This window comes from Nanorana parkeri, unplaced genomic scaffold (assembly GCF_000935625.1).
Source record: "Nanorana parkeri isolate BGI_ZX_2015 unplaced genomic scaffold, ASM93562v1 scaffold949, whole genome shotgun sequence".
In the NCBI taxonomy this organism is placed as follows: Eukaryota; Metazoa; Chordata; class Amphibia; order Anura; family Dicroglossidae; genus Nanorana; species Nanorana parkeri.
The window spans coordinates 395,960-423,728 of NW_017307217.1; the positions used below are offsets into that span (position 1 = coordinate 395,960).

The window sequence follows — 27,769 nt, forward strand, 5'->3', positions numbered from 1 at the left end:
TCTTATTTGTGTGCCCCCCCCCCCCCCCCCAAAGTACAGCACTCGTGAGTAAAGTTCCTCTTCAGGTTTTGTTGAAAAGTAAAGATGCCTTTTTAAGATTGCCAACACCTCCACAAGGCGTGTTTCTGAGTTAGGCCCCTTTCACACAGCCACTCCGATTCGGGTGCGCCCGTCAGTTTTTCACCTGATCGAATGCCCAATGCAATTTCCCCAGCGGTTACCCCCAACCGCTGGGGAAAAACTAACTGAAACATGATTAGTTTTGCTGGCTCTGGGGTAATCTGATGAAAACAAGACACATGTCCGTTTACATCTGATTCCCCATAGACTGGCATGGGGTCCAGTGATTGCAGTTTTTTTCCTCCATCGCCAGTATCTGATGCCAGTTTCAAGATGTCCTCACTTATTTGTAAATGTAAACCTGTTGTGTGACACATTTTAGGTGAAATTCATGAGAAAATCTAATGGTTTTGTCATTTTAGTTTGATGGAAAGTTATTCAAAATACTACTAGTTTGTTTTATCTTTTTTCCAAGAAGCTGCTATAAAGGCTTTTTTTCTCTTTTAAAGGCACTTGGAGTTTTGTTTTCTGCTTTAAAAGTGTAAGGTGTAGTGCTGTAAATTAACAATGAAAGGGAAGTTGACATAACATCCTGTCGGAACAAATACACATGAGCATATCGTGCAAGCAAGACGGATACTGACATCTAGGTGTTTTTTTCTTTTATTCAGGTCAACAAAATTTGCTTTCAAACAAAACCCAAAACTCCGTTCTATCATTTACATACTGCCCTAAGTTCTATGTTACATTTCATATAGTGGTCTTGTAGTTCTTAAAATGTATGGTGGTTAGCAGTTTAATTATTTTAAATAAAAAAAAATATGTAAGCTAAGATTAAAACTGAGGTCTTAATGTGCAAGTATGCTCAGCATCTGAGTTTGACCTGAGACAGCTCTATGCTCTCTTCAATGCCCATGGCTTCCTTTTTACCATTTGTTACTGGAGCTTCTTCCACCCAATGCAACAGATTTACTTTAATTCCCCCGTCTTCAACATAGCATTCCTTTCCTTTGTACCCTTTACCACTTTACTGCATTCAGCTGCTGGTTGGTGGCCCTTTGTAGAGCCTACATCATTCCTTCCCCCAAGTGACAGCGCTGGGCCAATTAAGAAACACAATTGCTATCACATCAGAGAAGGGTAACCTGCTTTTTCATACCTAGAGGTAGCAGGTGTTTTTTTTTTTTTCTTCCCCCTTTTGGAAGTTAAATGACCTAGTGGGGAAGTGAAGGAAATGTACGTGCTGCTGGGTAGGAGAAATTTAAGTGATCAAAAATAAACTGATGTACAGGTGAAACTCGAATGATTAGAATATCGTGCAAAAGTTCATTTATTTCACTAATGCAACTTAAAAGGTGAAACTAATATATGAGAGAGACTCATTACATGCAAAGCAAGATAGTTCAAGCCGTGATTTATCATAATTGTGATGATTATGGCTTACAGCTCATGAAAACCCCAAATCCACAATCTCAGAAAATTAGAATATTGTAAAAAGGTGCAATATTCTAGGCTCAAAGTGTCCCACTCTAATCAGCTAATTAAGCCATAACACCTGCAAAGGGTTCCTGAGCCTTTAAATGGTCTCTCAGTCTGGTTCAGTAGGAATCACAATCATGGGAAAGACTGCTGACCTGACAGTTGTGCAGAAAACCATCATTGACACCCTCCATAAGGAGGGAAAGCCTCAAAAGGTAATTGCAAAAGAAGTTGGATGTTCCCAAGTGCTGTATCAAAGCACATTAATAGAAAGTTATGTGGAAGGGAAAAGTGTGGAAGAAAAAGGTGCACAAGCAGCAGGGATGACCGCAGCCTGGAGAGGATTGTCAGGAAAAGGCCATTCAAAAGTGTTGGGGACTTTCACAAGGAGTGGACTGAGGCTGGAGTCAGTGCATCAAGAGCCACCACACACAGACGGATCCTGGACATGGGCTTCAAATGTCGTATTCCTCTTGTCAAGCCACTCCTGAACAACAAACAACGTCAGAAGCGTCTTACCTGGGCTAAAGAAAAACAGACCTGGTCTGTTGCTCAGTGGTCCAAAGTCCTCTTTTCTGATGAGAGCAAATTTTGCATCTCATTTGGAAACCAAGGACCCAGAGTATGGAGGAAGAATGGAGAGGCACACACTGCAAGATGCTTGAAGTCCAGTGTGAAGTTTCCACAGTCTGTGTTGATTTGGGGAGCCATGTCATCTGCTGCTGTTGGTCCACTGTGCTTCATTAAGTCCAGGGTCAACGCAGCCGTCTACCAGGAGATTTTGGAGCAATTCATGCTTCCTTCCGCAGACGAGCTCTATGGGGATGCTGACTTCATTTTCCAGCAGGACTTGGCACCTGCCCACACTGCCAAAAGCACCAAAACCTGGTTCAATGACCGTGGGATTACTGTGCTTGATTGGCCAGCAAACTCGCCTGACCTGAACCCCGTAGAGAATCTATGGGGCATTGCCAAGAGAAAGATGAGAGACATGAGACCGAACAATGCAGAAGAGCTGAAGGCCGCTATTGAAGCATCCTGGTCTTCCATAACACCTCAGCAGTGCCACAGGCTTATAGCTGCCATGCCACGCCGCATTGAGGCAGTAATTGCTGCAAAAGGGGCCCAAACCAAGTACTGAGTACATATGCATTCTTATACTTTTCAGCGGTCCGATATTGTTCTATGTACAATCCTTGTTTTATTGATTGCATGTAATATTCTAATTTTCTGAGATTGTGGATTTGGGGTTTTCATGAGCTGTAAGCCATAATTATCACAATTATGACAAATCACGGCTTGAACTATCTTGCTTTGCATGTAATGAGTCTATCTCATATATTAGTTTCACCTTTAAGTTGCATTAGTGAAAAAAATGAACTTTGCACGATATTCTAATCGAGTTTCACCTGTACAGCTGCAGTTCTTCTTGGCATTCATGCAGGACTATAGATTTTATTTTGTATAAATAATGTGTTGCAGGGGTGTGGAATTCCTATCGGCTGATGGCCGGGACATGCAGTTCCGGCCACCAGGCAGGCGGGTTGTTTTTTATACATTTAGCCCTGCTTTGGGCAAGCAGGGCTAAATGTAGAGAAGGGGAGCTGTTTCGTGCAAGTGATTTGAGCGGCTGTACAGCTGCTCAAATAACTTCTAATCTTGAATACAACACCCTTTCTGTGATAGACATTTCCTCCAGCATTGCAGATGCAATGTGGGCTAGCAGTGAAGTCATGATGCAAGCATCTTTCTTTGCGTTGACATTGAATACTGCTCGAGTCTAACAGCCTCTTGTTGTGGGCAGTTTGTAAGCGTTCTCTGGGCCATACCTTCAGTGCTTTTTGGAGCAGCAGCAGCATCACAACTACTACCGTATCAGTCAAGTAAGTGGCATTACTGGTTAGGTACTGTGCAGTATTGTTAGTAAATCCCTGCACACATGGCTTGATGATGCTGTACAATATAGTGGAAGGAACAAGTGGATGTTTCCGTTGTCTAAAATCTCACATGGATGAGGCGGTTCTGAGTGTCAAGGAAACCAGAAGAGGTTCCGTACCCAGTGCTTTCTATGGAGATAGGTTTTATTATAGCAAGAGGAGCATGCTGGGTGAACTGCTGTGCACAAATTATAGCAGGTGGTCTTTGACTAACTGCAAGCCTTTTTGGTGTGCCTGGAATTTGGCTAAGAAAGAATGATGTATAACTATAGTGACCCTTTTAAGAAACTGGTAATCATTATCATTACGTTTTCCCGAAGTTCAACGAAAGTTCTGTATGGGTTGGGGCAACCCAGAATCTTGACTTTGAATCTAGGAACTTTCAATCAGAAACTTGACTGCTTCATGTTTAAAATGTTCTAGGACAGTAAACAATGGCTGGTATTGTGCCTTTTTTACTTCCATCTTTTAGCTTGCTTATGTCAATTTAGTACCCATCATATTGAAAGGTTTGCTTCTCCATGCTTGTTAGGGGTTTTTGGTGGTGGGTGGCTCCTGGAATCATGCCCTAGCTAGTTATGTGTTAGAATTGCAGCATGTTAGCAGACAGGCTAGTGTTAACGGGCCCTGCACCTATTTCTCAGTATGTCTGACATCATGCCTTTCTTTAAACCGTTTTATTCAAATTATTTTTGTGAATCTGTTGCAAAGTTTCTTACCTGCCAGCAACAACACTTCCTGTTCCAGGCTGACAGCAAGAAGCCACTGCCTCCTGATTATTAGCAGCAGTGTTGCTAGACTTCTTTGTGTGCTTCTTTAGTCGGCTGTTGGGCTACTTATCAGGTCTATCAGGCAGTCTAATGGCCAACTTAAGGAGAGCACAAGGTAGTCTGATAACCCTGCTGCTAATTTCCCTGTATCCCAAACGTAAATGTATTCCCTTTTTTTTTTTTAAATCCTTTAACTGAGGCGGATACTAAAAGAGATATATAGCTGCGGAAATTAACGATTAATTCCTCGATTAACCCCTTCGTGACTGACGACGTACAGTGTACATCGCCAGTATCGGGGCTGTTTAAACAGACTCCCGGTGACTTTTGCCGCCGGGACTCTGTTTAAACTTGTAGAGCCGACTGTCGGCTTTACAACAGAAGCGATCCTGGCGACTTACCTGTCGCTAGATCGCTTCTGCGTCCCGAAGAAGGGGCCGCCCCCCCCGCCGGACATAAAATGTGGAATATAACATGGGTAAAAAAAAATGAAAAAAAGGCCTCAGTCATGAAGGGGTTAACGATTAATTGATCAAAAAAATGAATGATTAATTTTTTTGATCGGTACTCCTCTCTGCCGGCTTCCGTGTCTTCCGGGAGACGTCACCGAACCCCCCTTCCACAAGTGGCTCTGTCGGCTAACGAAGGGAAGGGGGGAAGATGGGGACGGGGGTCCCAGAAATCAGCTTAAATTGCTGGAAATGTATTTCTTTTTTAAATATTAAAATGAACATGACAGCATGGCTTGCCAAATTTATTTCTATTATGACAAAGCCCTGTGTCATTACTCTACCAAAATTCAGCGCTCCAGTTCCAGCAAAAAAAGACACACCAGCCCAAACAATGTCATCATTAAACTTTTACTGAAATATCAAAAAGATAATGTTTATAACACAATCCTATTCATAAAAATTCTGCATAGCTCAGTGACTCATGCTATGCTAAATGTACCTCTTCTCCATGGACCCCATGTATAGGCCAATGTAGTTGGATCTGTATGTGCGTTATAATTCATCAAAATTAATCGATTTAAAAAAATTAGATTAATCGAACACAAAAATGTAATCATTACTAGCCCTAATATATTATACTGCATACTTCTTGAACACCTTAAAATTATCTCCCAAATTTACATTGCTAAGTGCTGCAGTAAATGTGAAAATACCCTTTGCTGGCAACACATAGGAAAGTCTGACCATGATTCTCTCACAGAAATCATCGGCTCTCCAGCAGTCTGGTGCACCCCTTTTTCCCAATACACTGCTCCTAACAGCATTCTCGCTCCCTGAGCGGGGATTCAACCGGGCTTCAAGGTTAACTGGATAAAACACTTTATAAAAATGATTTTAGAAAATATGACTATACCATATATTATTGCTGCACAAACCATTTTGTCATTTATGTTATTAAAAATGACCTTTCCATTTAAAACTGCAGCCAATGTAATTTTACTAAACAAAATAATTAATTGCAATATGGAGGTGTTCTGTTCCCAGTTGGTGTATGGAATGCCCCCAGAAATGTCCCTTCCTGCTACTGGGATTTGCAAACTGATTTTCCCAGAAGTCTGCAGTAAGATGCAACAGGGTGGTGACCTGGTGAGATTCTGCCTTGGGCTTCCTTCACACCTAAGCGCAATGCGCGACAAAGCGCTCAACCCCATGAACTCCATTCAGTTCTATGGCCACTGTTCATACCTGGGCGTTTTGTCGCAAGCAGAAATACGCCTGTTGCACAAAATACTACATGAGCTACTTTGGGCTTTTTCTTCCCATTGGCTCAATAGAAAATGCTTGAACGCGCATTGCAATTATTTTTGAGCAGTTTCAGTGCGTTTTGCCTATGCACATAAGTATGCCACAATGCTCCTAAAAACGAGCAAAAAAACCCCTCAAACACGTGTAAGAGGTGCATAGTAGGTGTTGCTTAGGTGTAAATGTAGCCTTAGGCTGGGTCCACACCTAGGTGTATCAAATATGAGCGTTTGTCACGCTTTTCGTGCTGTGCGTTTTTACCACGATTAGCTGTAAAAAATGCGCGACAAACGCGCGTTTCCGAGTGCTTCCTGGCTGTAGCCCAATGGATATGCGCGGCAAATACGCTCCAAAGAACCTCATGTACTTCTTTGGGCGTAGGGCGTTTTGTAGCGCGTTTATACGGCCTGTAATACGCCAAGGTGTGAACCATACCCAAAGGAAATAATGGTATTTAGGTGTTTCAGCGTTTTGTAGAGCGTAGGAACGCGCTACAAAACGCCCAGGTGTGAAAGGGGCCTTAGGGTTAGTTACTACTAAAAGGGTGCAGACACTGCAAGTTTCCTCATTATAATACTGGAAGTCCACCAACCCAATGAACCCTCCCATTCAGGGATCTGTCTGGTGAAACAGCTATCTCTTTGGAACAGAAACGGGTAGGAATTTGCAACAGTTTGTTAAAATACTTCCTGTGTACATTGATCACCCAGAGAGGGTTGTTGGTTTTCTCAACAAGTGGAGTTACTCTTTAAGACTAAAAGTACAGTCATAATTATTAAATGTGATGTTTTTTATGTTGATTCTGTTGATAATCTATGTTAATAAAACTTTATTTTGTGCTACTAAAATAAAAATGTTCAACTTCTATCTCCAGCTTACATATGCACTAAATGAATGTTATCTTTCTGCTTTCTTTTAGGGTTTGTGGATGCACTTAGATGTTTGCAATGAGCACTGTGGCTGGCATGCCCCAGTGTTTTGGATCCCGATGCAGAGGACTCCATAGTAATCGAATTTATCAGAAGCGAACGTCATGAGCATAGTGGTCCCTTTGCGGGTTAAAACTGCAGAAACTCCATATTTAGAAATGGCTGCAGGTTCAGAGTAAGTTGTTTTTTGGGTAAACTCTGATATAAAGTGTTCAATCATTCAGATATTGACTTTGTTAAACTACATTTCCTGCCTTTTTAAAAAATTATTATTATTATAGTGTAGAGCTTTAGAATCTGTATATTGCTTCTTGTCTCCCTGTTAGGGAAATCCTATTTTTACTGGTGGCCAATGACACTAGGACATGTTTGTCACCAGAACAAATGTAGATTCCCAATGGGGGTATCTGTCAGTGGTGAACCTATTCTACTTTGGGGAGATGACCAATACCTTTCCTATTGTGTCTGTGGGTGGAAATTAAACGAAAAACTCTGGTGGTTACATACCAATAAAACATGACTCATATTTTTTAACCCTTTTCCACGCTATCCAAAGCATTACAAAGTTTTGGCTGGAGTTCTACTGCAGCTTAAAATATTTGACAGCCTACCTCATATCTGCGAAAATGTGGTTACTTACAGAGAGAATGGTTTAGTGCAATTTTGTTATGGTACTCCTTGTTTAACCACTTGAGCTCCTGCAACTGTTTATCCTTTTGTACCAGGGCAGTTTAACATTTCATTTCAGCTATTGGTTTATTGATTTTGCAATCAATTTGTCATTGCTTGTGATACTGAAGTAATGCATAGATCATCTTTTTGGGGATAGACCATGCTTTCTTCTGCCAGTACTGTCTTGCAAAAATCTAATAGGGCAGGAGTCATTTGTCCTATTTTTATAGTGAACCTAAAACTGTTTCTGGTACAAAGCATGGCAAAGATAATTAGAATTGTTTTAAAAAAGGTGTGGGGTTTTTGTGTGATTGATGAAAATAAAAACAAACAGTTGCATATGGATGGTAAAACAAAATCACCAAAGAAAAGCTAGAGAGGAGTGAATACATTGAAGAGACTTTTTTAAAGTGATCCTGAAAAAAAAAATACTCTTCATAATGTTTGTCTTTTAAAATGTGTTTTTGGTTTTTTTTTTTTGTCCTGTCCCAGTGTCCCTGGACTTGATCGTATTTTGTCCAATATGCCTTGCGGGCACCTCCAGTAACAGCACCAGTATTAGGTTGGTGACTGTATACCAGAGAACTGAGCTCATCATGTATGTCGTGTGAAGAAGAAAGTACACCTTCTTTGAATTCTATTCCATAGAACCATAGAATTCAAAGTGTACTTTTTCACATGATTGTATATAGAACTTTCCTGGTCCAAAAGTGAAAACCCTTTTTGCTCCAGCACTTGGGGGGTTTTTTTTTTTTTCTTTTTCGTTTTTATATGCATACGTTCATTCCAAGTTTGCTTTAATATTGCTTTGTGTGTGTGTGTTTTTTTTTTCTCTTTCTTTAGACCTGAATCTGTAGAAGCAAGCCCTGTTGTAGTTGAAAAATCAAATAGTTATCCACACCATTTATATACCAGCAGTTCTCACCATTCGCACAGTTATATTGGCTTGCCTTATGCGGTAAGTATTAATATCATAATAATTTAGTTGTATTTGTGTGTATGTGTTTCAGAAATGAAGCTGGGTAAATCCTTTCGAGCAACACCCTGCTGCTCTTACCTCTGTCTCAGCCAGCTCAAAATGCCTGCTGCTTCCACGTATGGGGCAGCACGTGACCTCCTCTAGGTCCAAGTGCCATCGCATGACAGATGGGGAGACATCCAGCATTGGAAATATTATTTCCTGCATGGGGGTAAGGGGTCTATTCACATACAATGATCCTTTGCTATAAATGGGCATAGTGATGGTGTCTATTTATTCTTGGTTTGGAGACAAGTTAGGGCCTAATGTACAGTCTGGTTTTAATGGGTGTACTTTATGGAATTCGATGGTAAATGGTTCCGCAACCAGTGATAGGCTCCATCAAAATGCCACAATTGTAGGTATGTTAGGATCAGGCTGGTCTGGCTCTGGCCATGTTCACAGCACTGTGACAATGGATACTTTTGTGGTCCGTGCCATTTACACACGTGCCACCACTGCAGCAACTAACACTTCTGTATTCAGTCAATTCCACGGACAGGCATACTTTGCTAATCAGATTGTAAATAAGGAAAATCGGCTGTTATAAAATTTTTGCATTTCGTTGAAATTTTGACAGGATCACAACTATGGTGCTCGGCCTCCACCAACGCCACCTGCATCTCCTCCTCCTGTTCTTGTAAAGAATGAAGTGAACATATATACTACTCCTCACTTTGATGAGACTTCCAGCGCTACAACCATCAGCACTTCAGAAGATGGGAGCTACGGATCAGATGTCACCCGATGTATTTGTGGTTTCACCCATGATGATGGCTATATGATTTGCTGTGACAAATGCAGGTATGTACAGTATGTCTTCATTTTGTGTTTGCATAAAATGACTTCATCTTCAATCTGTTTTCATTATGCATCTCCCATTTTGAATAGGGCTGTTACTGATTTAAAATTTTCGTGTTCGATTAATCGAAATTTTTTTTGATCGATTTAATTTCAATTAATTATAACGCACATACAGATCCAACTACTTGGCCTATACACATACAACACAGCAATGAAATAATAAAATGAACTAGGATCACACTAATCCAGCACGCTATTAATCTCACGTGCCCCACTCAATATGGCCGCCGCTTGAGTGGGGCAACTCCGAATAATAACGTGCTGGATTAGTGTGATCCTAGTTCATTTTATTACTTCATTGCTGTGCTGTATGTGTATAGGCCAATGCCTTGGGTGGTGCTCGTGCAGAAAGTTTCTTGGGCAAACTCACCGGACCAAGTGGCTCCGTCAGCTAACGAAGGGAAGGGGGGAGGAGTCCGGTGACGTCACGGACATGGACATCATCCGACTCCTCCCCCCCTTCCATTCGTTAGCCGACAGAGCCACTTGGGGGAGGAGTCCGGTGACGTCACCGTATCTCCGACGAGACTCCTGGAGGCCGGCGGATACATGAGTGTTTTCATTAGCGATCAAAATAATTTGAATCGATCAAAAAGTTTTCACGATTAATCGAGAAATTAATTGTTAATTTCCACAGCCCTAATTTTGAAAGCTAGAAATGTTGCTCTTCACCTTTTTGAAAACGTCCATTGAAAAGATTCATTCCTCACCATATTTTAGCCATGTGATGTTATTTGCAACAGCCTACTATAGATGCTGCCCCACCTGTAGCATTTATGGCATTCTGTAAACCCTGTGGGCGTATTGTGATAAAACTATTGACTTGGCGAACGTGATGTTACCAACATGGGAACTGATCCTTTTAAATCCTCCAGTATACAGAGAGAAATGCTGACTAAACCTAACATTAAAATGTTACTATTGATTTCTGTTTTTATCCTCTTAACTAGAATGCTGAGTGGTTAGCACGCTTGTCTAGCAGCGCTGTGCTTTTGGGTTTAATTCTACCCAGGACACAATCCATGTTGAGTTTTCTGTTCTCTACATATTTGCTTGAGTTTCCTTGGCACAGGCCAAACAAATACTTGTAGGTTAAAGTAGTAGTCAACTGTCAAACGTTTTATAAATAATGAATCCACATCAAACAAATATACATTGCCCAGTAAAGTACAGTATTTCAAAGTACTCTCAGCTTGGATTCTTAAAACTTCTGGTCCAGTATCACAAGGGGCGCACACAGTTTATTAGCATACACAAGAGTGGCTCCATAGGACCTTGCAAGGGAAAGGAGCCACCCTAAAACCAGATATCATGGCTTGTGCTCAGGATCAGCGGATTCTAAAGTAAACAAACTTTTGAAAAGTACAGTAAATACCTGTTGATCTTGCCAGAAATAGTATCCTAATTCCTCCAACAAACCCCCAACCATCTTATAATGACAATGAACAAAAATGTTTGAGGTCCAATCTGAGTGGCTAAGCTCACGCCTCCACTGTCTCTGTGGAGGGAGCCATATTTGAAGTTCAACCTTGGTGGAAACCACGGAACAAAGTGTGCTACTGACAGTATCACTGGGATTAAAAAAAAAACCTGAAAAATGAAAACTTATGCAGCTTCCTTATCTAATGGCTGATAAGCTGCAATATATTACATGATTGTGTTGAATTTAGATATGCATTCAAAAGAAAGAAATGGTTTCTAGTGGCATGAATAGTATGGAGAAAACCTGATTATTTTTATATTATGTAAATGTAATCATTGTTTCCTTTTTAATATCTTTCAGTGTATGGCAACATATAGATTGCATGGGCATTGATAGACAAAATATACCAGATATCTATCTATGTGAGCGTTGTCAGCCTCGGTAAGTGGCCTTTGGGTTTTTCTCTCTTTGCACTTATGGATGCTAAAAAGAATATATAGAAGGGAATTTATCAAAACTGGAGCAGCTGTGCATGCCAACCCATCAGCTTCTCTTTCATTTTCAAATCTTAACTGAACAAACTGGAGAGAGAAGCTGACTGGTTGCTGTGTACAGCTGCTCCAGATTTTGTCTGCTCCATTTTTGATAAATTCCCCCCATAGTGTTTTTTTTTTTTTCTGTATTAAAATACATTTAAACATTTTTAGTGTTAATATTGAATGTGAATTATTTCATATTTAAGGCTTGAAACATGCTATCTTGCAGTCCCTTTTTTTTCTTTTCCTGTCTTTTTGTAAAATAGGAGTAAACAATCTGTGTGTACAGATTATAGACACTACAGAAAGTGCTTCTACACATTAAACACTATGACTGGCATGGTGTGTAGCACACCCTTGGCAGTCAAAGGGTTAAACCACTATAAAATAGAGAATATATAAAATAATATAAAACGGTAGTTCAGACAAATAAGTTCTGAATAACGTTGATTGAACATGGTTATATGTTTAATAGAAACCTATCAGGAGAGAGATGTGCAAGCTACAATTGCTGACCTCTGCTAAATATCCCAGTTGCCCGGCTGTCATGCCAGCCACCTGGTGTCAATACTTTTGAGTTGGAAAACTGAAACAAGTACACAGATGAGGACCTGCATTTGCTTATGGATTATGGGTCAGTGTAACAGGCAGCCTAAGTTTGCTGAACATATAGTGCAATATTCATGCTATACAAAGCTAAAGAAGACGTGGATATTTGAAAAAGCGGTAAAACTGTTACATTCCATCTTGCATAGATGTCTGACATTATGTTGAAAATTGGTTTTCTGACTTGGTTTTTTTCTGTTTCAAGATGGTATAAACTATAATGAGCTAAGTGCATTTGACGATTTTCTAACCATTTCTTGTCTTACAGAGCTCTGGACAGGGAGAGAGCTGTATTGCTTCAGCAAAGAAAGCGAGAACATTTGTCAGGTGAGTTATGTTGGTATACCTAACACCTGCCTGTTTTGCATTGAGGTTTGTAAATAGACTATTTTGTGTGCCTTTTACCTGATGAGGAATTGAAGGTCTGTTTGCTTCAGGAGTCTCCCTAAGCAGGCTTTCATGTTGTAGAACAGGATTTTTAATTAGAAAATCATTTAGAGGCTAGGTCGTGCATTCATGACCAGCCGATATCTAATGTCTATATGCAGACTTAGTGTAGGTAATCTTACCAATGTGTATTCTTTGACCAAAAGCCAATTTATTCATTAGAAATGATCATGATCATACAGACTTCAGATGCTGATGAAGGCCTCGCTGTTCCCCCTGTTCAGCAGTCTGTCTTAGTCTTACGCCAGTAGTGGGGGTCTGCCGCAGAGAATGATGGCCTCTTAGGCAGGAATTGGTAAATGTGTGGGTCATCATTAGGAGAAGAGCAGAATGATATGCTGTAAACCTGTCCATCCCTGGGCAGACACTGCAGTCAGATTGTCATGTGAGGTCTGCTGGATGGAGACTGTAGGGCCTGTTGAAAAACCTCTTTCTGCCAGTCTACCAACTAGATTGAATGACTGAATATAATGGACACCATGTGGCTGAGTTCTGTAGTAAAGCTAAATAATATGAATCAAAAGTGCCTGCTACAATGTATATGTTCAATCACAGAAATATAATATAGCACATGCAAAAAATTACTTTAAGGTACACATTACAATAGCTTTCTGATACATTGACGGAAGCAGAGCCTTATTTTGTCAGGTTATACTGCTCTCTACAGGCGAATTGGATACTGGAAAACAAATCTGTAGGCCAGCCCATAAATACTTTTGTTTTGGACTATAGCAGCCAGTGCTATATTCTACATAGTTTAATGATGGTTTTATGTAGATGGGTGTTACATATGGGATTACTAGTGTACAAGTTCATTTGAATATACATTGTTTTGCCTGTACATTATGCAGAGGGTTAAACAAAAACTTTATTTCCAAGATACTGTAATAAATATTTTGTCTTGGGTGAAATGCTTGAAGTGTTTGCATTAAAATCATGGACACATCTTGTGAAAATATTTGAAACTAGTAACATGGGCTCCTGTACTGACTTAAACTGGAAGAATAGAATAGTGCAGCAGTTGCCTAATCGTGTTATTTTATAATTTTTACCGCTCTGGGCAAGACTGAAAAAAATTTACATGACTTTCAACCTGCATTTGCACACATTTTTCCAGTGAAACCCGATCAGGATGCGTGAATCTCGGGTTAAAGTTTTGTTTGTGTGGAAACCTTTTTAGACTAGTGCATATTTTCTTTAAGGCAGTGACTTCTATAAGTTTAACCCCATTGCAGGTTGTGCTTCAGTATAGGCTTAATTGGTTTAAAGTGTTCTATTGTAGAGTTGATTGCCCTCATGGTAGGAGAGTGCTGCAAATGGTTTTTAGTACTGTCAATGGGAAGTGTTAACATTGCAAAGTGTTGATAACATTTTATGCAATGTTGGGTTCGTACAGTAAAAATATTTGGCATTCTTAGTAGAAGTGATCATAGTGGCCAGTGATTTAACCTATGTATTGCAATGTAATGTTTACCTGTTCAGAATTATTTTAGTTGCAGTTATATAGATCATCTTCATAGATGAGACAATGGTGAAGCCTATCAAGGAGGCATTACTTTCTTTGCCATTAGATGAACAGATCAGTCTGGTCATGCACAGGCAAAGAGTGTTAGTGCACTAATAATGTTATTTGAGTGCCCCATACCCTTTGGGCTATAACTTTTGTGACTCTAATGCAGATGATCTTCAAACCTGCTACAATGGTAGAGGCAACAACGGAAACCTTTTATCTGGTAGGTACCATTTTCAAGTGTGACACCTCCCACTTCTTACTATATACAAGCATTTTAAGTATTTCTTAAGTTGTTGATTTTTTTCAAGCAAATGTTCGTGTTATAAGCAAGTAGATTATGACTTCTACTTTTTAAAGTAGTAAACATGCAGTGCCATATTTGTACATGTCCAGCTAGTGGTAATCACAAGTAGCACTTGTCTATTTGGACAGTATGGTCGTCTGCATGTCCATGTAAACATATTTTGTTAAATTACTGTTTTTTATATTTAACATTTTTGTTATAAGTGGGCAAAATATGTTGTGTTTACAGCCTTTTGTTTTTGATTGTATATTGCATACACTGTTGCTAGCACCATTTTACTATTTAATGTAGTCTTTCCTATCCTTGTTGAGAAAAGCAAGGAAAAAAAGTTTGTAGTTCTTGTATATTTATGCATTAGTTTTGTTTTGAATGCTTTAACTTGCAAATTGTCCTGGCAATTCTAACTAAAAGCCCCAGATTGGAGTTAAACTCTTCCACTTTTGCTTCAGTGAAAAACCGTTTTAGAATGGGCTGGCCTTGCAAATTCTAATGAACTACTGAAGACCTTAGGAGTGTCTACCGCCCTCCCAAGTTAGGATATGGTGATATGAAGCTGATTTTGGATTGCTTATTACAAGTCAGCCTGACATGAAGTCCATCTCTCTGCTTAACTTCTTGAGGACCGACATGTTAGATCCCTTCATTACACTACCATTTTTCTGTTTTCACTGCTGTCATAGTCTGACTGAAAATTACATTTATGCAACACTGTACCAAAATGTACTTTAAAAAATATTTTTTAAGAACAAAAGACCAACATACTGTATTTGAAACTGTTTCCCTTTCTGTTATAAAATATAACTTCTCTTCCCATTCAGGTTCATACAATTGTAAAAGCAGTTTAAGGCAGGTCAGAAGGAGGTCAAATAAACCTGCACTTTCACAAGTGTCTCAAACTGATATCAAAGGCACGTTGCATTTGCTCCCCAAAACCTTGTCAGTTTTGGCCCTTGAGAGTGAACCTAAACTGTTTCCAGTTGTATACTTTGGTGGACTTCATATTGAAGAAAGAACACTGAAATGTTAATAATCTGAAGATGTGCAGAACCCAGCACTTGCTCACATTTCTGTTAGGCAGCCACATAGATATGTTCTTCCCATTGTCCAGTGAAGCTGCCAGTATGTTATGCACAACTGGTGTTGGAAATATATAAGTGCAAAATACAATACTGATTTCCGTCTTAAATGCAGGCTTCTGGTTTGTTTCTGCCCATAATGTAGGGCACAGTGCGTAGGAGTTGGCTTGTAGTTAGTGGCACTAAACTCAGGAGTTAAATCCTAAAAAAACATTCTAGTACCTTAACTTATAACAATACTGTAGCTTATTTCTTCATCACTTGGCTTTAGATCCTCAATCATCTTTAAAGTTCATTCACCTTATCACACTACTTGAATCTGGCAGTACCCATGTTATACATTGTACTATTCATGGCTTGTGTACACACGCACTGTTAGTTTGAATTTGCAAGTTGCCAGAGTTAATTTTATTGTTGGGGTTTAAAATTTCTTTGCTTCCTTTTGCGCTGTTAAATATGCCAATTAAATGTATTTTTATATATGGTTAAGTGCAAGAAATACCTGTTGAATCTGCCAGAAATCCAATGTAATACTGCACTATGCAGTATTATCTCAAAATTTCTCATCAGCCATGCTTAGATTACCTATGTAAATTGCAGAACACCACACCCCCTGAATTATGAAGAGAAGAGGAACATATGTTCTGTAGTCCTAACACACCTCCTGTCCTACAATGACGACAATACACCTTCACAGATATTGTAGAGTGAGTGTTATTATCCTGGGACAGTAAGTGTATTACTGACAGGATAACTAACTGAAGGTGTAAGCTACTGCAGCTACCATATCCTAGGACTGATGAGCTGCACTATATTCCATTTTTGTTCATGGAATTAGATAAACCAAGCCAGCACCACAGAAAACCCTAAGGCCCTGTTCACACGACGTCCGTTTTCTGTGCTGACCTGATCCGTACACTCCTGCACTAAAAATGTATCCCTATGTGTTTTATGGGCTAGAGTTCTCACGTGCGCAGTCTGTTCAGGTTACGACAGAAAAAATACTGCATGTCACATTTTGTACGGTCAGGAAACGGTCCGGAAACGCAAAACGCGACAAATGCACTGCAGCTAACATACAGACAGCCCCACTCCAGCAAAAAAAACAAACATTTTTTTTACTGGAACGCATAAAAAACGCGGCCAAAACGCACTGCATCAGTAGCACCGCGTTTGCAGATCCGGACCTGACCAGGACCTGATATCATGTGAACAGGCCCTAAAGGAAAGCTTTAATTGTTTTGGGATAATTTTATTTTTAAGTAGAACTACAGCCAAAAATGTTCTCGTTTTTGTTGGTGCATGGAAAGGTTAGAACCTTCTTTTTTTTTTTTTTTTTCTGTTTGTGTCCTGTTTGCGAGATTTACCCCCTTTTTTTTCTATCTCGGTGATTAAATAGGTAGTCTTGCCAACGGGGCAACAGACTGTGACAAACACATGAAAGAAGTTTTAATCCTTCCTCATGTCACTAATCTATGCCCTTATTGAAGATATTCTTCTTCTGTGTCCTTAACACAACAGAAAGTGAGGGGAAATCACATCTGCGACACAGATGGTGCTAAAAGCTGTTTTAGGACAGTTCTAAAACCAAATGCACAGCAAAAGTTTGAGTGGAGTTTTAGTTTGTTTGCACATTTTAGGACTGATTTAGTGTGATGTTTTAGTGTTTTTATTCTCTTATAAATAAACATTTAAAACATGTTGCACCCACAACACTAGCTTTGCAGAACATTCTGACATTTGCTAAAGAAAGCCCAGTGCTAGCTACTGCCTTTTGTGGTGGTTTTACTCTCTTAACTCTGTTAAGGCTTTTTTCACCAAAGCATTTAAGGTTGGCTTGTTTAGCAAGTGGAACGAAGACTAGACCTCCACCCGCTTCTTGCAGATGGTAAATATTTAGTATTTCTATGCAATACTAGATATATACCCTGTTAAGGTAACTATTTTGTACTCTGTTTTTTAGTGGGGTGGAATATAGTTAAAGTAAATTGCATACAAAACTGCTATAAATTCCCTTTTAACCTTTCCGTCGGTATTCCCGAGTGTAGCTCGGAGTTACTTTTCCATACCATAAGCGGTAACCCCGAGCTACACTCGGGAATGCCGCATAGCATTACTTACCTTGTCCCTTGCGCTGCGCTGTGTTCTCTGGCCGATGCCGGCATCTGTTTTCCGGGTTCCGTCCCTTATGAGAGTACACGTCGCAGGGGGGCGGAACCGGCGGGATATTCAACAAAAAAAGAAAACGAAAATAATTTGAAAAAAATAGACTGAAAAAAAACAAAATCATACCGCCAGGGAGGTTAAAGTGCATCTAAACCCAAAACCAAAGATCCAGTCACTATTACACTTCCTGTCTTAGGGTGACTCGACTCTATAGAGGAGCAACAGAGCCACTCTTAAACAGCAGCAACGTCAGCCTGTGGAGAGGGTAGTGTTAGATGCACTAGCAAACTTAAGGTGCCCATACACTGGTCGAATTTCGGCCAGTTTTTAATGTACCGGCTGAAATTCACAGTATGTGGGGCTATCAGCCCCCTTTCAGCTGGCATTCCTCGATCAGCTGATCGAAGGAGCCAGTTGGAAAATTTTCCATCGATCAGAGTCGGCAGCCAATGAGCTGCCCGCTCTGATGAGGTATTCTGACAGGTGCTGGCGACAGCTGTCAAAATACAATGTAAACAGCGGGATTCCTTGATCGACTCATCGTTTGTGTTGATGGAGGAATCGGGTCAATTTTTTTTTTCGTTCAGCCCGTGGGTTGAACAAAAACAATTGATAGGTGTATGGTCAGCCTTAGATGGACTTGTCAAACAAATGAAATCTGAACTCCAGCTAACCTTTTTAAGCAGTTACAGCAATAGTTATTTTTTTATTAAACATTTGGCTAATATTTTTAGTTAAATCATATTTAAAATATTAATCGTAAATGTATAATTTGTTTGTATCTACAGAAATATTTTTAGGGTTCTGTTTAAATGTTTTTTTTTTAATAAAGTGGCTTGTCTGATTTTAAAGATGGTGACACCAGTGCAACTGAGAGTTGTGATGAAGTTCCTATGGAGCTGTACACAGCTTTCCAGCACACTCCAACAACGCTTACTCTCACTGCCACAAGAGTAACAAAGGCAAATGACAAGAAACGGAAGAAAAGTGGAGAGAAGGAGCAGACTGCTGCAAAATCTAAAAAGGTAAGGGGTGAAACAGAAGCATTAGAGTTGCTTCCTTGTTAGGTTATCTATTTTCTTAATTGTTTTCAGCAAGGGAATTTGGTTTTCTTCAGTATATTTTCGAGGTTGGGTCTTCAGCTGTTTGTTTTTTTTTGGGTGTGTCCAAGATGGTGACAAGAGCAAACATGTAAATGAGGAGCTCTGCTGTCTAACATTTTCTAACAACCATTTATCCACCCTGCAGAAGATTTACTCCCATAGCTAACCAGTTTGGCTACAAGGGAGAATGCCCGAGGAAAAACTACGGTCACCCCTGTCCCGAACAGGAGATCATAGAGGCCATCACCAAGTGGCAGGAACACTGGCAGCATAACTACAAAAAATTAAGACTGCGCCACAGAATCCTCTGAGCAAGCCAACTTTCCTGCCCTCGTGAATGCCAATACCAGCTGTCACAGCACTTTCTTCTAAAATTGACCACCTTCAGACTGATCTCTGTTTGCTACGATGGGACCTGGACAAAATCCACAACCGCATTACTATTGCGGCACAACATCGGCTCAATAGAAGATACATGACCACTCTATCACCCTCTGCACCCTGATAACCATGGTTAAATAATTTGTATTGAAAATAGATAACAAGAAATGCCATTGGTGAAACCATATTCGCATACTACTGGGGGGAGCGAAAGTGCAGGATCTCCTGCCCCAGGCAGGTTTTTCTAATTTCTATACAGTAGAGTGGGCCCACTTGGTGTCCGCTACACATGGGCCTCCTAGGACCACACCACACACACTTCTTTTCTATAAGCTACTGAACTGAGATTGTGGTTTTATTTTGAGAGAGCTCAGGGCAAACACTTGTTTGAAAACCCCAAACTACTTATCTTCCTAGTGGGTGTTCACTTCCTTAATAAGTGGACACCCACAGGATCTGGAGATCCTTCTAAACTATAAAAGCTAAGCTCCCCTACAAGGACCTGAAGTGCAATATGATTTTCCCATCGCGGCATAGAATTCATAACTGGAGATTGCCTCCAATTGGCTGGACACATGATGATGAATGTCAGAACTAATCTGTAAGATTCGGCTTGAATTAGGGGGATGAGTGTTTTTCAGTCGCCGCATAATTCTTCTTTTAATATGGGGTTGCAAACTTGGAAGATGGCATTCGTGAACAAGTACAACGGTGTACCTATGGGGAAAGACCCAACCGCAAGGGGGTGAAGTCTCGACTCTTGAGAGCGAAAGATTAAGAGGACGAGGAAAATAAATAAAAAAGGAGGGAGGTGGAAGAGAAAGAAGGGACCAGTAAGGAAGGGGGCAGGCAAAACATGAGAGGGGGGTGACCGCACCAACTTTAGTGCTAAGGAAGAAGCCAACGTAGACGGGGTCATAGGAAAAGGAAATTCAGTGGGAAGTCAGGTTTGAAAAATTGGTCCAGCCAGGGAGTCAAGATGGCATTGAATCTCTCCATTTTATTCTTGCTGAGCTGTAATTTTATAAAAAAAAAAAAAAACATTGTATGAGACATATTATTAAACAACCGACAAAGAGAATGTGTGGGAGACCTCTAAGACTACATAATCACATGTGTAGCAGCCGTAGAAATATGTTAGAGCAATCTGAATTGAGTTGGAGAGCAACCAGTGGGCTTTTTTTATTGAGGAGCGTAACATAGGGCTCCTTCCCAAGAGGCAATCCCATCACGGTTCTGATGTTGTGGTAAATGGAGGACCAAAAACAAGTCCACAGGGCAATCTCACCAAATATGGGCAAATGTCTTCTTCCCTGACATCCCCTAAAGCAGGTAGAGGGGTATGAAAAAAGGGCCCTGGCAATCCATTTCAGCACTAGGGACCACCTAAAAAGTAGCTTATAGTTAGTTTACCGTTTTTTTGTTTTTATTGATGTAGTGTGAGAAATAGACTTGGAGCAGTCTGTGTCTGAATGCGCAAAGGTTACCAGTCTGGGTTGCTTTTTAAAACCCTCAACCCACTAAATCCTTCCCAGTGCATTCTTCCGTGTAACTGTTTGTGTGGGGACTAGCTAAAGCCTTATTTGTTTTTTCCTCAACTTTTACACAATACCCTTTGGAGGCTCTTTAAGTCCCTCCACAGCCTGTTAGGCCCTGCCCTCCAACAAACTATTGCTGTTATGGCCATATGCCAAGCCCTTGGATGAATATGATCTGAATTCTTGTGAATATCCTTTCGTACTTCTCCGCACTGCAACAACTGAAACCAAAATCACAACCTGGGATGTCCTTTTCTACTGAGAACCAAAGAGTTCTTTCATCCCCCTCCGCTACAGTTCATTGTCTGCCTTGGTCTGTTAAATCCACCTCTCATTTATGAAAGTGGGTGGACATCTGCTGGCCTTTTTTCTTTTCCGTCCGCATGAACCCTCCGTGTTTGGACACTTGGGTGAGAGATGTAGTGTCCAGGGGCTACAAGCTAGGATTTAAATGTTTACCTCTTCTCTGCTCCTAAGCTGCCTTGACACGGCAAGTTCTCTCAGGAAGCTATCATCCCCATACCGGAGATTAAAAGGTTTCAATGTTTTTACTCAAAACCTGTTCACTGTCCCCAAGGCGAAAGGGGGGCATAGTTTTCTGTGGGCATGCAACACTACCACTTGTTGCCCTTCTCTTTGGATTGTCAACTGTGCCCTTCATATTTTCCAAGTGCTTGCCCTGCAGGACATTTTTGTTAGAGGGTATTTGGATAACTTGCTGTCTTTGACAAAGTAAGCTTAGTCCCTATCAGACAGCATCCAAAGGTCTGTTTGGGGACTCTTAACGATTTAGCTGGATCCTCAACCTCCAAAAATCGGCGATGGCGTTGGAAGACTCGCCTTCAGATAAACAGTAGATCCCTCAGCTATGGGATCATCTAACCCAAGTCCAGTTGCCATCAGGAAGGAACCTCAATGCACAAAGGGAAGTGGCTGTGGGAAGACTTTTCTTGGAGTTCAATAAGAGACACAGGTCCCTACCATGTCTTTTACATATGTATGTCTGCCTTTTGTAGATGCCAACAAAATGAAAATCAGAGCTGAAATGTTAGTGCAGCTGATGCACCCAGTGGGAACGGGCTAGTCTGTGTACTTTTAGGTACCAACAGCTTTGTGGCTATTCTTACATGTTTAGAATAATGTTGGCCTTAAGGCTTAAACCTTTTTTTCTATAATACAAGGAAAACTAAATCTTTAGTTACTTTTGACTTATGCTGCTAGTATACATAATGATCAGTAAATATTTTTTAATAAAGAGGTATTTAAAAAAATATATATATTTTTTTGACGTGTGCTGCTGCCTTGTCTGACATTTATTTTTTTGTATGGTCCCTGGGAATATGCCTTTTTATTAATGTACAGTTAATGCTTTTAAAAGCTTTTATATTTGGTGTTGCAGGGTCCACCAGAATAAACTGGTGGAAGCTTCTCTTGTTGCAACCTTTGATGTCAATTGATGTTACCTTTTTGATGTTACCTTTTTGGTTATTTAACCCCTTCGTGACGGGAGACGTACACTGTACGTCCAGCCACAAAGGGACCAAATGACTTGACAGATGGATTAAAATGTCAACATTTTCTTTCTACAGGCCTTCAGAGAAGGATCCAGAAAATCTTCTCGGGTTAAGGTACATCAAATTTACTGTGTGTACTGTACACAAATGTGTGTAATGTTTGTGTGTAATGTTGGTGTGTGATATCTAATGATTGCAGTCATGATTTGACAGAATTTCTTTAACACGTTTAGGGTTCTGCTCCTGAAATCGATCCTGGTGACAGTTCCATTTATGGATGGGAGAGTAAAATCAAGGCTTGGATGGACCACTATGAAGAAGCAAGCATTAACCAGTACAGTGAAAGTGTTCAGAGGGAGGCGCAAAGAATAGCTCTAAGACTTAGTTGTGATAATGACAAAAAAGAACAAATAGTCAAGAACAACTACAGCACCAGCAATCACATTTTTAAACCACCTGTTGAGGTATTATTTGCAGTTGACCTAATGACCATTGTGAGATATACACACACACACATATATATATATATATATTAGTGTGTGTGTATATGTTTTTCTTAAAGAAAAAAAAGCCATTGTGCTTTTAGTGCAGTGTGAGCAGTTAATGTGTAAATTATCCTTACCCTTTGCTGCTTATTTGTCAATATCTAACTGTGCAGATCCTCTAGGTTCTCCTGCTTTCCTTGCAGTTGCCTGTTAACCTTTCTTGTTCTATTTACTCAAGTAGCATATCCTCTGCCTCAAGGCATTAAGTGTCATTAAGGATAGACGTTTACTGGGAGACTTTCACAGGTCCTGTGATTCACATTGATATTTCTGGGCTTAGGCCGGTGTGCAGGATATCCTTAAATTTTGGAGGTCTTTTTATGTTGTAATATTTAATACTAATTTTTTATATATTCTCTATATTCCAGCAGAGCTATTTGCAAAAGAACAAGAAAATATTAAAAGCGGCCAAAGACCTGCTCCCTGAAACTTTAATTATTGAATACAGAGGAAAGTTTATGCTGCGTGATCAGTTTGAGGCTAATGGATATTTTTTTAAAAGGTATGTGTTGCTTGTGACATCCCAAAAAGGGTTATGAACAAATGCATAGGGCAGCATATGTGTGAATTTCAGTATCCATTTGTGTGAATTTCAGGGCCAGTTTACACAGGCATCAGATTTACAAACAGTTCACACAAAGCATGCTTATTTCCACTTTTGCAGTCAAATTTAGGAAAACTCCATATGTTCGTTGTGTTTCTATTTACACAGCATACTGAAAAATAACTTCTAAAAAAAAACTCTTTACTTTTTTTTTTTTTTTTTTAGTTTTGTTCAATCAGGTCAAGATGGCTGATTCCAGGTTTTTCTTGGCTCTTTCGCAGTGGTCTGTCCCATTTGGATAGTCTTGGGACTGAAATTTGAGGATTGTTTTTATCTGTTAGGCTTCATCAACATACAATGGTCCAGCCACCTCTGAATGGAGAAGACCACTCACAGCCCCTCCTAACAACATTTAAAAGAAATAGAAGCAAGAAGAACCCTAAAAACTATAACCCAAGTAAAAGCTATTTAAACTGCAAGAAACAGTTTTAGCTTATGCTATGTGAATGGGAACATGTAACAAAGAAAAATTTGGCTGCCAAAGTGGAGATACACTTTAAGTGAACTGCCTTGAATACATCAATTGCTTGGATGCTCCTTAGGGCTAGTTTGAGATCACTTAAAGGGTATCTAATCTCAGGAATTAAAAAGGATATTGATTAGTTTACCTTTGAGGGCACATTGGTTGATATTGCTGTGAATTCTTCCTTTCCAGTCTGAAAACTTCTGTGAAGTATTGGCTCCCAGCCACGTCCTGGTGACTGATGCCTTTCAGGGTCTGACTACAGGCAGAGCTTTGTCACCTTCAGCTGTGTACTCCTGGCTAGGCTACTAGGCTGTGTGCCAACAAAACAGGCTGCATTCAAATACAGTGCAGAGCATGCACTGACTACGCATGAGACAGAGCCTGATGCATTCTGGGACTTGTAGTCTCAAAGCTACGTGCCCCTGCACTGGAAGTTGGTGGACCACATCTATGATGTTAATAATAATAGTAAGTTAAGGCGCCAAAAATAAGCTTAAAATGGTGATTAGCATTATCGAAAATATTTACCAAATTTCCCATCTGCTGTTTCAGTGGTTTAATGTACCTTGTTTCCATAGACATCTTCTGAAACAGTGCCATCTGCAGGTTATGTTTTTGCATTGCAGCTAAATAAAATTCTGCAAAATCATATAGACATCAAAAATTATAAAGCTTTTAACCCTTTCGCTGCCAAGACCTTAAACGCTTTTAACCTCAGCTGGCCACACCATTTTTGCAATTTTTCACCCTTTTTTTTTTTTTTAACGTTCAACTGCAGCTTTAAAAAATAGTTCATACCAGCCCCAATTGGGTGCCAGAACGCACTGGATCACATCCTGACCGGCTCCCTGCATTCTGGGGCCGGAGGGGACGTCGCACCGCACAAATGTCAATGGCACCGTGCGATCGCCCGCACCGTAACACGTGGCACATCAATGCCTGCGTTCCGGTCCAGTCAGAAAAAAATGCTTTTTTTGCAGAACAAATTAGGAAAATAATTTGAGGACAGAGTCCTCAGTCTTTTTTTCTGCAGCCTCTGTTCTGAATAAATGAACAACGCTGAGTACAGAGGCTTCCCATTCATTCACAAACTGGAGATTGTAAAATATTTACCATCCAGTTATGAATGTGTAGAAGCCTCTGTAGTGAGTGCTTCTGCCCATTCAGAAACTCGAATGAACAGAAACTGATCTAAAGCACCTACTGTTCATAACTGGGACCCCATAGTACTGTGTCCCCAGTTGTTCACAAACATGAATGATCAGCGATCACTCGAGTGTTTGTTTGTTCTGCACACAGAGGATCGGTAATCATCAGACATTTACCAATCCTCCACTCTGTCATGCACAGGAGGGCCGTCATGCACAGGAGGGCCGTCATCATCCTGAAACTGACAGGATGACAGCGGCTCTCTCTCGCCTGCTGCTCGGCCATTCTGACAAGCGGCTCCCTTTTCCTGCCCGCTTCAGCTGACATTTTATTCTCGGATCTCCGCTGCCTCAGCCCATACAGCCAGGGGAGAGCAGTGGGGATCTGAGTAGAAGCATGGAGCGGCTCTAGGCGGGGAGGAGACGCCGCCAAATTCCAGCCGAAGTGGGGGCTGCCCGGAATTTTTGTTAATACCTGATGACCGCTATTATTTTACAGGGGACCATGGGGGGGACCGTTCTGATATAAGTTGAGCTTATAACAAAAGGGTAAAAGCCATCGACGTATGTCATACTGACGTGGCCAGCTGCAAACGTTTGTGTTCAACCGTATGCCATGCGTCGGTGTCAGCGAAAGGGTTAAAGAACTAATACATTTTTCTACAAATAAATAATATATACACATCTATAAGATCTTCTTTTTTTTGTTTTGTTTTTTAGGCCATATCCATTCGTTTTATTCTATTCTAAATTTCATGGGCTAGAAATGTGTGTTGATGCAAGAACGTTTGGCAACGAAGCAAGATTCATCAGACGGTCTTGTACTCCCAATGCTGAGGTGTGTGCATTATACAGTGGAAAAGCTCATCCCATAGAAGTTTGGTTTTCAGTATATTTTCTGTTTACTGCTAGTGTACATACATTTTGAACATTGCTATTATATTAATAACATGTTATGGTTTTCAAGCAAATGTAGAAAATTGTTGGGTTTGAGTTCAGAAATTATGGACAAATGCATTTTTATCTTTGCCTAATGAAGCCTTTCTCTACGCTTGCATTCCAGGTGCGACATATAATTGAAGATGGTACAATTCACCTATATATTTATTCAATTGCTAACATTCCAAAAGGTGCAGAAGTCACAATTGCATTTGATTTTGACTATGCCAATTGGTAAGTAGTATCTAGATGTTGCTTGTGAACTTGAATGCTTTACTAATTTTCTATTTTTTTTTAATTAATAAGATTTCATTTAAGCAAATGTATTAAGGGACACAGGAAGTTGATCACCTTTTGGGTTATACTGCCGGAGGATTGGACATTGGCAAACAAAACAACTGTAGCTTAGTGTAGAATAACCCCTGCACAGTCCCTGCTGCAGCTGGGGCCTGCAGCTCATGCTCTACTAATGGCTCCAGTGCTGCTTGCGTGTCCACTGATGTGGCTAATGTCAGTAAACATGCGGAGGGCTTTTTATTAAAGTGCCGGACTGTAGAACCAGTGTCTAAAAATCCTCTGATCAGCCTGCCATTCATGGGACATTTCTTCAGTTCTACTGTTAATACCATTATCAAGATCGCTACTGGTGCCACCCCCCCCACCCCCATTTTACCTCTCTACAGCATCCAAACTGTCCAAAAGTTAGCCCCCAGTCCACCCACAAGGTCTGGAGCGCCAAGCCTGTCAAACCCTTGGACATAACTTCCTCTACATGAAGTGGAGAGAGGTTTATTAACCGTTTGCAGACACTTCGTGTGCATCTTGAATGCTTGGGTGCAGAAAGTGGCTTCCAGGGTCCACAAGCTAGAGTTTTGCTCTAAGCCCTCTCCTCGGTTTCTCACCTCCAAACATCATTATTATTATTATACAGGATTTATATAGCGCCAATAGTTTGCACAGCGCTTTACAATATAAGGAAGACATTACAGTCACAATACAATTTAAGACAAGATGGTAAGGAATCTGAGTTTCTGCAGAAACTTTCGCCACTACAATTTCCATTGGAGGTAGCAGGATGCCTGGTGGCTCTTGCAAAGATTTGGAAAGCTTGCATACATGATGCATGGGTGCAGGTGGTAGTATCCGAAAGTTACAAAATAGAGTTTCATCTTTGTCCTCGTTTCTTTGCTTCACATCTTACTGTGTCTATAATGTCAGACAGACCTCTTTTCAGCTATGCAGGTATTGCTGTCCCAGGTTGTTATCGTTTTGTGTTCCCCAGACCCAGAGCTTTCAAGCATTTTATTCAAATTTCTTTACATTTCCAAAACCCACAAGGAGGATGTCATCCCATCTTGGGTTTAAAAGCTCCCAACTCCTTTTGTACATCAAACGGTTTTGTTTGGAATCGATTTGTTAAGCTATTGCCTCCCTTTATCCCAGGGGCTTCTTGCCATCCATCAACATAAGTGATGCGTTTTACACATTTCTATCTTACTAGGTACTTGGCAATTACTTCCCTTTTGCTGTGGCTTCCAGATCCACTATTTGTGAGTGGATTAGGCATATTTTTGTGCGGGCCTGAGTTGCGAGACAAATTGCCTCCTTTTCTTGTTAAAATACACTCTGCAAGGGCAGGGAAATCTCCTTGGGCTTTTCGTCAGGCCTCTGTGTTTCAGACCTGTAAGGCTGGACTTCAGTGCTTACATTCTCTAAGTTTTTAAGGCCAAAGTGGCTGCCTTGGCAGATGTTCGTTCTGTTCTGCAAGTGGGTCCGCTTATTGTGCAAACAGCTATTTAATGCCCTTGGTTTCCCTTTCTGTTTTTTTCTTTTTTTCTTGTTGGGCTGGTTTGCCTGTGTTTGTTTTTTGGTGTGCTGGCCCCTCTGTTGTGCCTGTTTTTGGACTTTCCTAGATTTTGTTTATTCTGAGGCTGTATCATTGAATGGATGATGGAGAAAATAGGATTTTTGTACTAA

General features: G+C 40.5%; 1 protein-coding gene across 3 annotated transcripts in view; it reads left to right on the plus strand.

The window, feature by feature from the left end:
• Positions 1-27,769, plus strand: part of KMT2E (lysine methyltransferase 2E) — a 70,064-nt gene that overhangs the window by 9,215 nt on the left and 33,080 nt on the right. For 2 of the 3 annotated variants that reach the window (XM_018566437.1, XM_018566440.1), the window contains exons 2-13: positions 6,920-7,104; positions 8,445-8,559; positions 9,200-9,423; positions 11,267-11,347; positions 12,317-12,375; positions 14,175-14,228; positions 18,407-18,579; positions 22,166-22,204; positions 22,324-22,554; positions 23,004-23,137; positions 25,574-25,691; positions 25,917-26,026. In XM_018566437.1, coding sequence (XP_018421939.1) covers positions 7,034-7,104; positions 8,445-8,559; positions 9,200-9,423; positions 11,267-11,347; positions 12,317-12,375; positions 14,175-14,228; positions 18,407-18,579; positions 22,166-22,204; positions 22,324-22,554; positions 23,004-23,137; positions 25,574-25,691; positions 25,917-26,026 — 1,409 coding nt within the window. In that variant the 5' untranslated portion in view covers positions 6,920-7,033. The remainder of the gene's footprint in view (positions 1-6,919; positions 7,105-8,444; positions 8,560-9,199; positions 9,424-11,266; positions 11,348-12,316; positions 12,376-14,174; positions 14,229-18,406; positions 18,580-22,165; positions 22,205-22,323; positions 22,555-23,003; positions 23,138-25,573; positions 25,692-25,916; positions 26,027-27,769) is intronic. The other variant, XM_018566439.1, reaches the window with a different exon arrangement.